Raw genomic sequence first — 16,410 nt, forward strand, 5'->3', positions numbered from 1 at the left:
CAATCATTTGGTATTTCAAATGCCCCAGAACTACCAGCCTGAACGCAAATTTTGGCTTTCAAAAAAATGCTTCTGACCTCAACTGCTTCTAAACTGCTATAACCGTATGAGTGTACATGTACCCATAACATAACTTTGAGGAGAGTTCAGGGGCTGCTGAAAAAAATGCCCAAATGCTCCTAAATGTGAGTTTACCAGCTGCAGTGTACATTAAGCCTAAGATTCAAATAGCATGTGCTTGTGAAAGAGAAAAACAAGAAAAAAATAACCAACTGCTGCACATCTTTTACTACTCATCAATTCAGAATTACACTAAAAAGATTGCCATGAATCTATTTTTCTGTCTCTAAAAAGTGTGCAATGCCTAAAATATTTGTGTACATATCCTAACTCTATTTATGTACATTTTGTGTGCATGGCTATATGTGTTTTTTATAATTTTTTTATATTATTGTATTAAACTTGTTTTTTTTTACTATTTTATTATTCAAAAAAGAAGTTGAATTACAAACATATAGCATTGTGAAATATCCAACACAGGTTTTTCATTTCCAAAAAGGAAGATGAGGGATGACCCTGAAATTTTACTTGTGGTTACAAAGGCATTGAAGGAATGTAGTCAGGCAAATAACAGAAAATAAGCCATGTGGAGAAAACCAAATGTATGTTTGAGTATTTCTAGGTTGTAAGAAATGTTGATTCCATAAGATTACGGGACAGATTGTGTAGATATCAGTAGGTCACTCTGGGGTAGACCAGCTGAAACCACATTGATATAGTACCCAGATATTTTGAAACGTTTGAAACTGGTGCACCGGTTCATCTTTTGTAATGACAATGCCTCTTATACTGGAATTAATAAAACCCAAGAACATGAGGATCTTACAATGGTCCAGTCAAAGCTTAGTCCTCCATTCAACTGAACATCTGTGATGAGACATGAAAATGTTTTCATTATTGGAGTCTAATAAACCTGACAGAGCTAAAGCAATTGTGCCAAGAAGGATGGGAAAACGGCAGGATTGAGGTGTACAAGGCTGGTAGAGCCCACTTCAAAAAGACTTTTAGCTGTGATTGTTGCCAAAAGTGGTCCAATCCAGTTGTATCAGTATTCATGTAGGATGTCCTTTATGGAGATATTAGCATTTTTAGAACATTTCATTGTGCATGTGAAAAAGGAATACAATGTCTGCCAGTGAAAGCCTTAAAGTAGAATTCTAGCTTATACCTAACCAGTTTTAAAAATGTTGCTTTCCCCTCCTAACATATATGGTTGCTAACCTGTGTAAGAAAGGTGTGTTTACTTACCCATTTTCAGCCAGAAGCAAATGCAGGGGAGAGAAAAGAGCACCCAACAACAGCTGGTAAAGCCTGAAGCAGTGATATCACCCATAAGCTTCAATGGCCCATCCATTGCTGGAGCTCCCTCCTTTCCCCTGCAGCTGGCGCTGGCCGAATCACGGGAGACAGATGACGTGACTGTACTGGTGTGGCTGAAAAAAGGTCAGTATATACATCTCCTTTACACAGGTTAGTCAGTGTACATGTTTGGAAGGGGGGAGGGACATTTTTAAGGCTAGCTAGGTGTAAGCTTGATTCTACGTTAAATCAAAATTCCAGGAGAAAGAAAATTTACTCCAAAGTGGGTACCCCTCCACTCCACCCCACCCCACCCCTCCACACTGCAAAGGGTAAATGCTGGTTTTGTCTAAAGGTAGAGGAATGAGCAAAAATATTTACCTTGGCAGCTGCCAATCTTCTCCACTATCCAACACACAAGGATTTTTGCCCTTGATGCCCTAACCTATAATGCAGGACCACTGGGTGGCAAAGAAAAGGCTTCAACTGGTGTAGTGGCAAAGAGACAAGGCTATAGGTACAGGTCATGTGACAGGGAGGAAACTTGAGTAATAAGGCAAGTATCTCTGCTTTTTCCTCTACCTCTAGAAAAAAGTTGCATTTAACTGGTGCGGTGGGGAGGGATACCCACTGCAAAGGTTAACTTGTGGTTTCGCTGCTGTTCTCCTTTAAAGTGAATTAACAAAAATAAAGAATTTTCTTTAATATTATTTAAAATACCAGATTTTTTTGTAAACATGCAGTATAAAGTATTTTAAAGGATAACAACACTTTTAAGCAACCTAAACCTTACAAGACCCCTCATTCCCAATGCTACTGTACATATGGATTCTTGTATTTATCTTTAGAACCCGTTCAGGAAATGCAACCTTTAAAAGAATGGACAATACTTTTTTTTTTCTTCAAAGCTGGTGGGGCCACCTTGTACTGTGCATGCCTGTTCTCCACAGACCCTAATAGAAAATACATTACCATACAGGCTTGAAAGTAGACAGCTTTCCTATTAAAGCCTACAAAGAAAAGATATGCATGGCAATACTGCACTCGGAAGGGGAAAGATCATTGTTATAGGCATCTTGAAGGAGCTGCCTGTTGGGCTGAACAAGTACAAGGGGGTATAGCTAAAATAGATAAAATGTGAGGAGAGAGGGGGGCTGTTAGCCTTAGCTTGTTTATCAGTACAGCTATCCTTTATGTAGAGAAATACTTCTGTAGAGAAACCATGTCATAACCAACAACTTACCAGCAAGCTTACCACCCAAACTTTGTTATCCTAAAAATGGTTGGTGATTGAATATGGTGCTAAATTGCACATTTTCGCGAAACCTCTTTTGTGAATCAACCAATCAATATTGATCACATTGCTTGTGTTGCCTATGTGCACTGTAGTGCTATTCATTTTCAATGCCACCCAAACGTACGATGTACCTATGTTGCAGAATGCCGCAACACATTGCAATGTGTTAAGAAAAAAATGGAATGGTGCGTTTTGGGCCACATTGGTGTCCGTTAGCAACCCATTCTAAATGAATGGACTACCTCTTCACAATACGCATTAGCACCTGACCTAATGGACTGCTGAGGTATGATCCAGGCCTTACCTTTCCCATTATTAAAATCTAATTTTCTGCTTCATGCTGTATGACTACATGAAATGGATCAATTAATAAACATAGTTACAAAGGTAAAATCTAAAGAAAATATGACCTAAGCGTGTTATTTTGAGTTTCCTAATATCTTCTGCAGAGTGCGTGCGATTCTTATTCTGAGAGCCTTGGTCCTTATGCCGTAGATCAGAGGGTTAACAGTAACAGATGTACTCATACCACTCATAGAGATGACCACATGGGCAACAGTTGAGAGAGAACTACTGCTTAGTCTGTACCTAAAGACAATAAACAGAGTTCCAACCATAAAAACGCTAAAAGCGATTGCATGAGTCACCAACGTTTGGGCGGCTTTCTGAGAGGCTTCCGCAGGAAGTTTGAGACAGATGACAGTCGTCTTTATATAACAATAAATAATTAAAAGCATGGGGCAAACCGTGATGAGCAAGGTCCATGTTATACCATAAATATTATTAACTGTGATATCGCCACAAGAGAGTCGTAGGAGGGACATGGTCTCACAGTAGACATTGTTGATATCTACCCCACAAAAGGTCAGCCTTGCTGTTAACAATACAACCCCACATATACCCATAAGAACAAAAACCCATATGGCAAGTAGTAACTTTTGACTGGTCAAGTTTGTCATCAGCGCAGAGTACCTAAGAGGGTGACCCACCGCCAAATATCGATCATATGCTATGACAGTGAAAGTAAAAATTTCAGCAGCTGCGTAAGTTTGCATGCAGAAGGCCTGAAATAGACATCCAGGGAGAGAAATAGCTGAATTTTTAGACAATAAGTCAATCAGCAGCTTGGGGAGGTAAGCCGAACTTCCGAACATCACATTGAGGACCAAGCTGCATATAAAGATGTACATCGGTTCATGCAAACTTTCCTCTGTCCAGGTTACATAGACAATCATTGAACTCACAAAGAAAGAAGTTGAATATACTGCAAAAGTAAGTAGAGCATACAAGAATCTTAATGATTCCATTTGGACAAGCCCAACAAGGACAAAATTGGTGTAGGTTGTTGATATGTTCTCCATCTATAGAACTGGGCATAGGCTTTATTTCTCGTAGCACACGGTAGACTAATCATAACATTTTAGTTCAGTTAGGATAATATTAGGAGAATAGGAAGAAAAATTCTACTCTGTGGATATTTGAATATGGTTCCTCCTAAATTATTCTCCTAATTCTACATATCAGATGACTAAGACATTCCAATTCAGCAAGGCTTTTATAGCCTTTAGAAAGGTAAACCTTTGCTTTGAATTAAGATGGCAAGTTTTCCAGTGGGACCATTAGCTGTCACGGCTGGTATCCTAATTGATGTCAGAAATGCATTCAGCCATGGCTGCATAAATGACCTCCGAGAATTAAAATAACAATGGATGCAGTTATCATTGTATTTACTAAAATGTATTATATTTATTTTAGATGCAACCAGTGTATGGATTTGTATAAAATAATACCACTTCCCCTCTTAGTTTGCACTTGCTCTAACACAAAACGTTCCGGGTTACCAAAGTCCACAGGTTGTTGCTTGTGAGCTTCCATAGTATCTCTTTGGGTGATAACACAACTTGACCGTCCCATTTTGCTCACACTATGATCACTTGGCCTACACTGGATTCCAAATTCGAAGAAGAGACAAACAGGAAGCGCCACCTGAGTGTAGTATTAAAACAAGCAGTTTAATCATAGGAATAAAAACACTCACAAGATAAAAGTCTCAAACAGGCTCATCTGGTGTAAGGGGGAGGGCGTTCTGATCCATCTCACGGACATCGCGCTGTGCACAGAGGGCACTGGTGATTTAGAGAAGCTGGATGGCGTCTGTAGCCACAGGGAAGCCAGAAGAACCACCATGGACGGCAGGGCGGATGTGACATCACCAGATAGGTTATACTTAAAATTTGCCTATTCATGTGAAGTGTTCTCCTGGCTTGATCATCTGACCATCTCGACTTCCACATAACCAGAGTATTAGGGATGAGTGAATCAGACTAGGCTCAGTTTGTGGGAGGTTCGGTGAATTAAGCTAATAGTCCACAAAACCTAACCTTAGCAGCCAAACCTATTGAAGTCTGTGGGAGTTAAAGTGGTTGTAAAGCTTTGATTATTTAAAAAACAAAATTACAAACTGGTGTATACTTACCTGCTCTGTGCAACGGAATTGCACAGAGCAGTCCCGAACCTCCTCTTCTCGGGTCCCCCCTCCGGTTCTCCTGGCTCCTGCTATCTGACGAATGCCCCCATAAAAAGTTGCTTTCTATTGGGGCACTCAGGCAGGCTTGCTCTTGAGGTTTGCTGTCTGCATCTATTGACACAGACAGAGGGACTTGGCCATGCCCCCCTCTCCCTCATCAGTGGCTTTGATTGAAAGCAGCAGGAGCCAATGGCTCCCAATGCCTCAGCAATGCCGGAGAGACCAGGAAGTGAAGAGAGAGAAGAGCTGCACATGGGCCCATAGCTGGATTGAATAAGGGCTCAGGTAAGTAAAAGGGGGGGGGGTGAGGGGCAATACTGCTGCCTTAAATATTTTTTACCTTAATGCAAGGAATATTATAAGGTTAAACATATTTAGGCTTTAGAACCACTTTAAAACTTAGCTATTTTTTCTGTCTGCCCCCCCCCCCCCCCCAAATAAAATGGCATGGGGAGGCGGGCACAGCAAGTGGGTATATGTACCATCTGTAAGGCATGCTGCGGCACTGGACTGCTTCCAGATGGCCAGGTCAGTATGCCTGTACATTTTCCACTCTACAATATGCTCAAGGTGCCTTCTGAAGGGAAAAAATACAACTAAACAGAGCATCTAAAGTAGCACACAATTAAAACATGCAGGTACATGATTCTGCACTTCCGGGTCTGGGCATGCACGCGTGCCACCAGGCAACCCGCCCCTGCTGTGATTGGACACAGCAGAAGCAAATCAGCGGATCTGGCAGATGCAACGTCCCCCGGGACCCACTGATCGTTCGAGGCACAGGCAGGGCGGCGATCTAAAAGGAAAAAGGAAGATCGCAGTTCTGTGAAAAGGGAAGGTAGTGACCTCGTGTTTCTACTAAGCAGAAACATGGATCTCTACCTTCCCACCATACAAGCACCTCCCCCCACACACAGGAAAGGGACACACACCCCTCCACACAGCTCACATGAACAGAGCTGAGGATGTCAATCTGCTGGAGGTCCCTCCCCTGTCACCTTTTTTCTCATGGTGTCAGGAAAACTTGTCAGAAGTGAATAATGCTGATACCGAAGGAACAAAGAAAGCAGACAGAAAAGGCACTTGGGATCTTAATAGGGACAAGTACACCCTATAGAGGAATATGCTTTGTTCACATGTCATGTCTGAAGCTGAGTTCACACCTATGTGAATTGGATGCGGCTTACACCGCATCAAATTTGCAGAACATTTTAAAATCTATTACTTTCAGTCAGTCTGGTCCACATATGTGCGTTGCATTTGCAGTCTGCATTGCCCAAAAAACATGTGCGTTTTCTAGGCAGTGCGGTGCGAATTTCAGGCACATATTCTTCTATGGGAACACATCTGATTCGCAGATGCATTCCGTTGTGAACAGGCATTCTCTCCCCCTCCTCACTTCACCTCCCCTCTCCCTGCTCAGCTGATCGGCAGCTACAAGGAGAGAAATCGCTGAACAGCTGCTTTTTCTCTTCGCACAGAGAATGGAGCTGGAATTTGCACTGGACTGGTGTGAATCCAGCCTCAAGTTTGCAACCACTTTAATCCTTTAATTTGCCACCATCCTGCTAGTAATGAGGCCTCATATGTGGTATCCCCATGCACAGAGGAGTAGAATTTATTTTGGGTTTTTTTTTGGTGGTGGGTAATGGCAATGGCAACAAATGTCAGTTTTCCTTTGATAATAAAACAAAGTCAGGAGATATCCAATAACATTTACCACCAAACGAAGACCCAATTTGTCCTGAAAAAACAAAGTATAATTTAATAAGATCCACTAAGTAGAGCAAAGAGATGTATGGGTTTACTGACACATGTCAAACGTGAAGAACAGGTTCAGGTGTTAAGGTTTTTATTTTACATTCTTAATTTAGAGTCAAATATATTTTTATTGTATTTTACAGAAGAAAAACAACAGTACATGGGTGATGATCAGATGTTCTGTACATTAAGCAATACAGTGTGGGATTCATGTCAAATATAAGTCCGTATGCCCTTGACCAGTGTAAATAAGATGCACACCTTTTTCCTTTAATGGCTGCCGCCATCTATCATACCCCAACTTTAAGTCCCCCTTATCCTTAACTATAGTGACGACACCACACCATGTTGGAGTAAAACTGGCCATAGCAGCCTTTTATTAACCAATATAAATCTATATAAAATATATATATATATCTGTAACATTTTAACGTAACAAAATCAACTGTCAGTTTCTCCTCCTGGTGGTCAATGACGGCACTTCCCAACGTAACTTCTGTTCCACATCTACACTGCGGGCCTTCTATCATAATAGGCCTATGGCCATGATAACATCAGCCCAAAGACAACTCGTTACCCGCAGTGTCACCATTACCATCTTCAGCTAATCAGTGTTAACTGTACACACCAATAGGGGCCCATAACCGTTGAGTCCCCCCACACTTCCATCTCCTAGGTTAGTTACTATCATCAAAGACCACCACCACCGCCATTAATATGCTGCCACGATGTAATCCATCATACCACCTGTAAATAAAACATTAACCCAAGATACACAACCACTTATTCAGGGAGGGTGGGTGGGAAACTTCCTCCTCTCTGTAACTCTCCCCGCAATGCTGCCCGGGACCCCCTCCTGACCCCTAAATAACCTAAACCCCTCCCCCTTCAACATTACCTGTACCCAATCCCCTCACCATAAATCTAAAACAACTTCCATTTTAACCCTTGCTGTACCCTTATCCCCCTGTCATGCCGGCCTTCTGCTAGCTTCATTTCATTCCACCTGCTCCAGGCCTCTCTTTAGTGTGGCACGCAAGCGTGCCCATCTTTCAAACCGAAGGTGGTTAGAACTATAGTGTATTGCATGACAGATTTATAGAGTATGGGGGAGTAGACATCTGAGCAGCCATCATTCGAACATAGGGAAAGAAGGAGGGGGAAATGGAGGAGAGAGAGAGAGAAAAATAAAATAAAAAGGAAGTAGAGAGAAAGAGAGGAGGAGGGGGAAGTGTATAGTGAGGGGAAAGGAAGGTTAGGGAGGGTTGAGCAGACCCCCATGTAACAGGCTGGGAAAATAGGGTCTGGGGGTGAGTCCGGATTAGCTATGAGGTGTCAACATCGCCTTTAGGGAGTCAGAGGTAGAATATTCTATCCAGATAAGCCAGAGGGTTTTACATTTGTTGAAGGTGTCATTGTCTAGGGCTATCATTTCCTCCATGCGCATGATATCATTGACCGTTGAGACCCAGGCAGATAGGGGTGGGGTGGTGGTGGTCTTCCAGAAGAGGGGGATAAGCTGTTTTGGCAGCTGACAGAAAGAAGCGTAGCAGTGTACGTTTCTGGAAGGCTATGTTAGCTGAGACATAGTGACGGTTACGTCCCTTATCCCTGGCAATGAGGGAGTGGGCATCTAGGATGTGGAGTAGCTCCCTACAGGCGTTCGAGAGATCCACATATACTGTGGGATCTGGGTTTTGTTTGTGAGTCTGTTCCAGTGTGTGTATAGTGGTCAATAATTTTGTGATGTCAGCGGTCCTGGCTTTTTTTAGGCGAGATCCGTGTTGAATGAACCTCCCTCGAATTACGCATTTTAAAGCTTCCCATTTAGTGAGGGGGTTGGTGTCGTTGTTTTGATGGTCTCGGATAAAGTTGCGAATTGTCTGCTCAATAGCTATGATGCAGGGGGTGTCTTTCAGTAGGTTGTGGTTTAAGCGCCAGGAAAAACAATTTACGAAATTTGGGGGGGTGGGCTAGGCTTAAATGAGCGGGGGCATGGTCAGACCATAGTATGTTGCCGAGGGATGACTTGATTGGAACATCTAAGAGGGATTGGGAGATCAAGAAGTAATCAATATGGCTATAGGAATTATGGGCAATGGAGTAACAGCTGTAGTCTCTCTCAAATGGATGTTGCATTCGCCAAACTGCAACAAAATGAGCGGAGTGCAAGAGTGATTTTATGTGTGTAAGAGTGGGGTGTGGAATGGATGACTTACTGGAGGAGGTGTCCACAGCCGGAGAGAGTGTCATGTTGAGATCTCCACAGGGGCCACCAAAAGAGAGTAATTTGTCTAGGACCATGAATAAGAAGGCCCCCTGATCTTGGTTCGGTCCATATACGTTAGCCACTGTAAAGATAGAGGAGTTAGATTTCAATTTGAGAAAGAGAAAAAGACCTGAGGGGTCTAGGACTTCCGGGTGAAATGATTTGTGGAAAGCTATTGATACTCCTTTGGACTTTGCTTGAGGGTTTGTGCTGTGAAACCATTGTTGGTAGTAGGGATTTTTAAAGGTCGGGACTGATGAGCTCTTAAAATGTGTTTCCTGTAAAAGCAGGATTTGGGTTTTAGCTTTGTGGAAATGGTACAGGATCTGGCTTCTCTTTTCTGGTGTATTAAAGCCCCTGCAGTTATAGGAGGATAAAGCTATATGATCAAGGGGTTGCATGGTGGTAGTAGAAGGGGTGGACATTAAATATTCTTATAACGGCCGACAACCATTCATCTGTATCTAGGGGACTGCTCAACCAGGGGGTGAAGAAAGGAAGTGGGGAAGCAAACAGGAGGGGGAGGTAGAACAGAGTAAGAAGTAAGGTATAGAAGAGACAGGAGGGGGTGGGAAGAGTCCTCCTCCAGACTGTGGAGTCAGAAATCAGTAGAGTGGTGGGACACAGTACCCACCTCAGCAAATAACAGAGGAAAGAAATTATCTGGCCACTAGGTGGCAACGTTAAACCAACAGTAAAAAAAAGTTTGTAGCACTAAAATGTAGAACAAACTAAACATGGTGCAGTGCACGTACATGCGCTATCGGTCCTAAGTGGGGATAAACGTAGTAAGCACACGGAGTGCCTCCTGGTCCCGGGGCCCACGAGGCAGAACAATAAAAACAGAACTGGAGTCAACAGTCTCCCATGTGGCTAAACTGGTGCCATTATCAATACCTTTCTGAAAACATGTGTTCCTCCACACCGTCATCAGACGTGTCAAGGGGGAGTCAAAAGAGCTCCATTGGCAAGTGGTGTGTTTTGCAGTACGGTGGAGGGGGGGTGGAGGAGCCATCCATCCCGCTAGGGTGATCCAGGCTGAGCCCAGTGTGGAGGAAGAACTATACATGTCAAAATACATATCTAGGTGTAAGGGAATACATTCGTCCTCAAAAAACAAAAAAAAGGCAGTGTAGAACAGCCCAACTGAGGTGTGAGAAGAAAAAATAGGGGGAAAAAAAGGGAAAAGGGTGAACGGTAAAGCAGGGCTGGGTCTGTGCAACAATAAACGTCAGAGTCAGTGTGTAGCCTGTGTGAACAGTCCCGGACAGGGCGTTCAGAAAAACAGGGCTGAAAAACAAGTGCCCTGTGGTGGAGCTAAAGAAACAAACTGAGCTCCAGGGGAAGAGTTTACATTCTTAATTTAACTGGAATTCCAGTTAAAATTAAAAATGTGTCCTCTATTTCTTAATATATAAAATATAAAAATATAATAAACTTTTATATTAAGCACTAATTGGATTGCTAAATGTCAGATTAGAAACAACCTTCTAATACCGACATATAGGCAACCTTCCTATTTCTCACCGACAACTGTTCCCCTGTGCAGCCTAGTATCATTGTTGATGTCTATTCAAAAAGTCCCGCCTCGCCCTGCTCAGCCCAGTATAGCACAGTCCAGCCTGGCACAACCTAGCTCAACTGCGCCTTGCCCTAGCCCATCTGCGACTTCACATTATTTTCATGACTGAGAAGGCACATGTGTCCTCATTCATGAGAGAGATCCACGGGGAACCTATATATTGCAGCTTTGGGAAATTACACCTCTATCGATATCCAGACACCACCGCCGGCCATTTTTAGAATAGAAAGGAGGGGGGAATGCGGTCACGTGACAGGCAATGAATGGCACTAAAAAAAGGTAAAAATAAAGGAAAATTGTATCATACTTACCATAATTTTCCTTTCCCTGTAGCCTATCCATGGCAGCATACATGTAATAGAGCTCCGTCTCGGCTCCTCCTTCAGGACTAGTGAATAGCATAAATTAAAGGCATAGCCCCTCCCCCAACATTCATATAGAATACCGAGGGTGGGAGTTTATGCTGCCATGGATAGGCACCAGGAAAGGAAAATTATGGTAAGTATGATACAATTTTCCGTTTTCCTGGTGCCTCCATGGCAGCATACATGTGATAAATAACTAGCTCACATGGGTGGGTTTAATGCTTTAACAAAAAAAATGTAATTAGACACAGACATATCGGCATGAAGTGCTCTTCTCCCGAACTCTACTGTTGTAAGAGCCCTGGGATCAATACGATAATATTTAAGGAACGTGTGTCGAGAAGACCAAGTGGTAGCCCTGCATACTGTTTCCAGAGAAACATTCGCCCTTGCTGCCCAAGATGCTGATACCGCTCTCGTTTAATGAGCATTCACCTGAGCTGGAGGTTCCAAGTTCTTCACCCTGTAAGCTTTTTGTATTAACTTGACAACCCAGGACGCCAAGGTTCTGGGGGAAACTTCCCTTCCTCTATTTTTGCGCCACGGAACGATGAAAAGTCTTTCAGAGTTTCTTGAATCTTGCTGTGGCTTCCAAGTAGGCACTGAGGACTTTTGGATATATCTAACTCATGGCAGGAGTTTGATTCTGATTTGGAAAAGACTGGTAATGGCCATGGTTCCAATAGATGTGCCGTTGTGGTGACTTTAGGTGTGAACCCTCGGATTTTTTTTTACTGGCACAAATGGGTGAGTAGATAAGACTTCCAGTATTAGAGGAAGGTCTCATTTCGGAAAGGAATGCCTGGTTGGAGGACGCATCTTCAGTACACCTCTGAGGAATGTAATCAATAGAGGATCTTCTGCCCACCTTGTGTTAATTGCTGCAGAAATTTCCGACACTTGCACTTTAAGAGAGCTCTGGCTGAGTCCCAAATCAAAACCAGTTTGAAGAAAGCTCAAAACATCGACAGTGGCAGGGGAGACTGGATCAAACCCCTTTCCTGTGGCGTAGGCTAAGAATTTGTCCTAAATCTTCGCATATATATTACGTTGGTTGTTGGCTTTCGGGCCTTCAGCAGGGTAGATATGACTTCTTGGGAACACCCTAACAACTCGAACCTCCTCCTTTCAACCTCCATATTCGAAGATCCAGTTTTTGTGGGTCTGGATGGATCAGTCTGCCCTTGGTCAACAACTGTGGGAAGGGGTGAATTCTGACAGGAGGATTCAAACTGAGGTGCATGGCTAGGGGAAACCAAGGTCTCTTTGGCCAGTCAGGTAACACTGCTAGTATTTGGACTGGTTCCCTTAGGAGACTGAGGAGAAATTTTGAGATGAGTGGTCGAGGAGGAAAGGCGTAAGCCATCTTGAAGTTCCAAGGACATGATAGCGTGTCTACTCCCTACGCTTGTGGGTGTGGCCGGGGAGAGAAGAATCTCCTGAGCTTGATATTCTCCTGGGTTATAAGTGGATTCAGGATGTTTGATAGTAAGAGGATATCGTCCAGATAGTGAAAAATTCTTAATCCCCTCTCTCTTAGAGGGGCTAGGACAGATATCAACACCTTCGTAAACACCCGAGGGGAGGTGCACAGCCCGAAGGGCAGAGCCTGGAATTGCAGGTGGACATGACCCACTGTGAACCTTAGATACTTTTGAAAAGATGGTAGAATAGGGACATGGAGGTAAGCGTCCTGCAGGTCTATCGATATCAATCTTGGTTGTATGACTTGGATGATTGTCTGCAGCAACTCCATCTTGAAACTCTCGGCATATTTTTCAAACTTCACCTTCCAATTGGTGAGTTGTTTTGCATATCACTCTACGAATCACTTGAGTTATTATGGTCTCTTTCTTATTATTATCTCAATACCCTATATTCCTCTGTAGGCAAGCAGTATATTCATGCCAACTTTGGACTCCGTGCTTTTTTCCACTACAATCCTAGACTGTCCTTGTCTTAATAACTGTATTTTAAACAATCTTTGTATCCTAAGCTACATTATATAGTACGTATTATTCGTTTTTTATCAGAATTCTACTTGGAGTCACTACCATTGACCAATTATATTGATTTGAATTTTATATGCATTGTCACTATTATGGGATACTAACATATTTGGTTATATACCCCTAAAAATCCTTTTTCATTATCTTACACTGTTTGATAATGTGGGGACCGTTTGTTCTGCCCCCCGTCTCGCTCATTTTGTGCTGATACAATCTGGCTTTTATGGGCTTTATAGCTGTTTTGACTGATGATATATCTTTCCTGTTTACTAGATTATTGTATATTGATTGTATGCTTTTATCTATTTTAGTTCATTCACAATAATCTTTGCTCCTGAAGAAGCGTGAAGGCACGCGCAACATGTTGAGCACAGTATCGTATGTCCACTGTCCAGCCATACCCCTGGATCTCTACATACCTTGGATTGATGTCCAGATTTCCGGGTTTTGTATATATTTGTATGGCTCTGTACAGTAGCAACTTTATTGAATATTTATGCATCTAGGTTGCTTTGTGGTTTTTAATAATTGCATTTTATATGTTTTTTCAATACATTTTTTTGTAATTTATTTTGTGTTACTGTGCCTAAAAAGTCCAAAGTCCCTCCCCTTGATTTCTAAATCCAGGATTTTGTTGTCAGAATGTCCAATCGTGTGTACGCGGCATAAGACTAAAAAGATGACCATGAATCCATTCCTCTGCCTCTAAAAAAGTGTGGAGATCCTTAAAATGTATAGCATTATAGGATTTTGTGTACATATCCTAACTGTATTTATGTATATTTTGTGTGCATGGCTGTATGCTTTTGTATAATTTATTTATTACTATATTAAAACTTTTTTTTACAATTTTTAGTTATGGAAAGAGGTTGGATTACAAATATATAATGCATTGAGAAATATACAATAGAATTTTTCATTTATGGAAAGGATGATAAATGCTGACCCAGAAATTTAAATTGTGATTACAAAGATTTTCCAGAAATATAGTCAGGCAAATAATAGGAAATAAGCCATGAAAAGAGAACCAAATACTTTCCAGAGTATTTCTAGGTTGTACCCAGTGTTGATTTCCTAGCATAAAATTGATGGACAGATGATGTAGATACCAGTGGACCACTTCAGGGTTGACCAGCTAAACCCATAATGATATGTTGGGGAAGGATATAGATTGCCTGGGCAGTAAACAACAGAATATAAAGTAATATCAAGGTTATTCTGGTCAAAGATGAAAGAAAAGTGGAGACAGTAAGAAAAACAAAAATATAGAGAATTGTATTACACATTTTTGCTTCTTTTTTCTTTTACCTAAAGAACTTCACTACTCTCCCCTCCATCCCCCCCTTTATCTACTGACTAGGGTTGTTCTCAATTTATCCTTAACAGATCCCCAAAAACCTAAGACTTGAGCCTGGGGCAAAATTCAATCTTTCAGTGGGACATTGCCATTAAACTCATAGACAACTGGAATGACTTAGTATCTGGTAGTAAAAAAATAAACATAAATAATTCACCCTTATGCCTCATTCCCCTGGCAGCTGGCACTCTTCTCCACTTTCCATGATTTGGACAGGACCCTTGATGTCCTACTGTGCAGTACCGGACTACTGGTTCTGCATTGTATGTAATAACGCAGGAGAGGTTGAATGGCAAGGAGAAGCGGGTAGGGGGACAGGTCCTGCAGCATGCAGCAGGGTAGCTTGTGACATAAGGTAAGTATTTCTGCTTATTCTTTTCACCTTCATTGCCTTGGGCAGAGGGGGGCCCACTTAGTTAAAATGTAAGTTTATCTTTGAGGAAGATTTTCAGAAAATCCCCCCTATGCAATTGTAGTTCCAATGATTAGTACATACTGTAGCTCCCTCTATTAGAAATGGTGAAGGTCCTTCCATTTCAGATGCAGCTATTGGTCATCTCCAGTAGGGATGAGCTTCGTGTTCGAGTCGAACCCATGTTCGACTCGAACATCGGCTGTTCGATCGTTCGCCGAATTGCGAACGTTATGGGCCGTTCGCGCTAAATTCGTGTGGCGCGTCACGGCCCATAATTCACTGCGGCATCGCAGTGCATTGCTGGCTGATGATTGGCCAAGCATGCACTATGACCCGCATGCTTGGCCAATCACAGCGCTGTCAGTAGAGAGAGCTGTAATTGGCCAAAGCCAGGGTGGCTTTGGCCAATTACGGCTCAGGGCATTTAGTACACACCCCACACTATATAAGGCCGCCTGCACGGCGGCCCTGTGTAGTGTGTGTTCCGGTGTGCTGAGAGATAGAGAGAGAGAGAGACAGTGTCATTTGATTTGAGTTAGATAGATTAGGCAGAACAGTCAGTCAGTTAGCTGCACTTACAGTGTATTGTGTATATATATGCATCCCAGGTGTTGCATATATATATATACACTGTATTCAGTTTAGCTAGATCCGTTCCTGTTATCTTCTATCTAGACTATTTACATTTAATGCAGTGCGTCCTGCTCACAGTGTTCAGCTAGATCCGTTCCTGTTAAATTCCTACTGACCGGCAGGCTTGTCTGGTTACAGTATATAAAGCTACCTGAAGAAAATTACAGGTGTTCTATTTGATCCTATTAGTACCACGGTCAGGCAGCTAGACTATTTACATTTAGTACAGTGTGTCCTGCTCACAGTGTTCAGCTAGATCCGTTCCTGTTATCTTCCTACTGACAGGCAGGCTTGTCTGGTTACAGTATATAAAGCTACCTGAAGAAAATTACAGGTGTTCTATTTGATCCTATTAGTACCACGGTCAGGCAGCTAGACTATTTACATTTAGTACAGTGTGTCCTGCTCACAGTGTTCAGCTAGATCCGTTCCTGTTATCTTCCTACTGACAGGCAGGCTTGTCTGGTTACAGTATATAAAGCTACCTGAAGAAAATTACAGGTGTTCTATTTGATCCTATTAGTACCACGGTCAGGCAGCTAGACTATTTACATTTAGTACAGTGCGTCCTGCTCACAGTGTACAGCTAGATCCGTTCCTGTTATCTTCCTACTGACAGGCAGGCTTGTCTGGTTACAGTATATAAAGCTACCTGAAGAAAATTACAGGTGTTCTATTTGATCCTATTAGTACCACGGTCAGGCAGCTAGACTATTTACATTTAGTACAGTGCGTCCTGCTCACAGTGTACAGCTAGATCCGTTCCTGTTATCTTCCTACTGACAGGCAGGCTTGTCTGGTTACAGTATATAAAGCTACCTGAAGAAAATTACAGG

The 16,410-nt window shown here is 42.4% G+C and overlaps 1 protein-coding gene across 1 annotated transcript; it reads right to left on the reverse strand.

Moving 5' to 3' along the window:
• Positions 1-3,075: 3,075 nt before the first annotated feature.
• Positions 3,076-4,017, reverse strand: LOC141129697 (olfactory receptor 1500-like). The gene has a single exon (XM_073617792.1). It carries the CDS (start codon positions 4,015-4,017, stop codon positions 3,076-3,078), a length of 942 nt encoding a protein of 313 aa, XP_073473893.1.
• Between the last annotated feature and the right edge of the window lie 12,393 nt (positions 4,018-16,410).

This window comes from Aquarana catesbeiana, linkage group LG02 (assembly GCF_042186555.1).
Source record: "Aquarana catesbeiana isolate 2022-GZ linkage group LG02, ASM4218655v1, whole genome shotgun sequence".
NCBI lineage: Eukaryota > Metazoa > Chordata > Amphibia > Anura > Ranidae > Aquarana > Aquarana catesbeiana.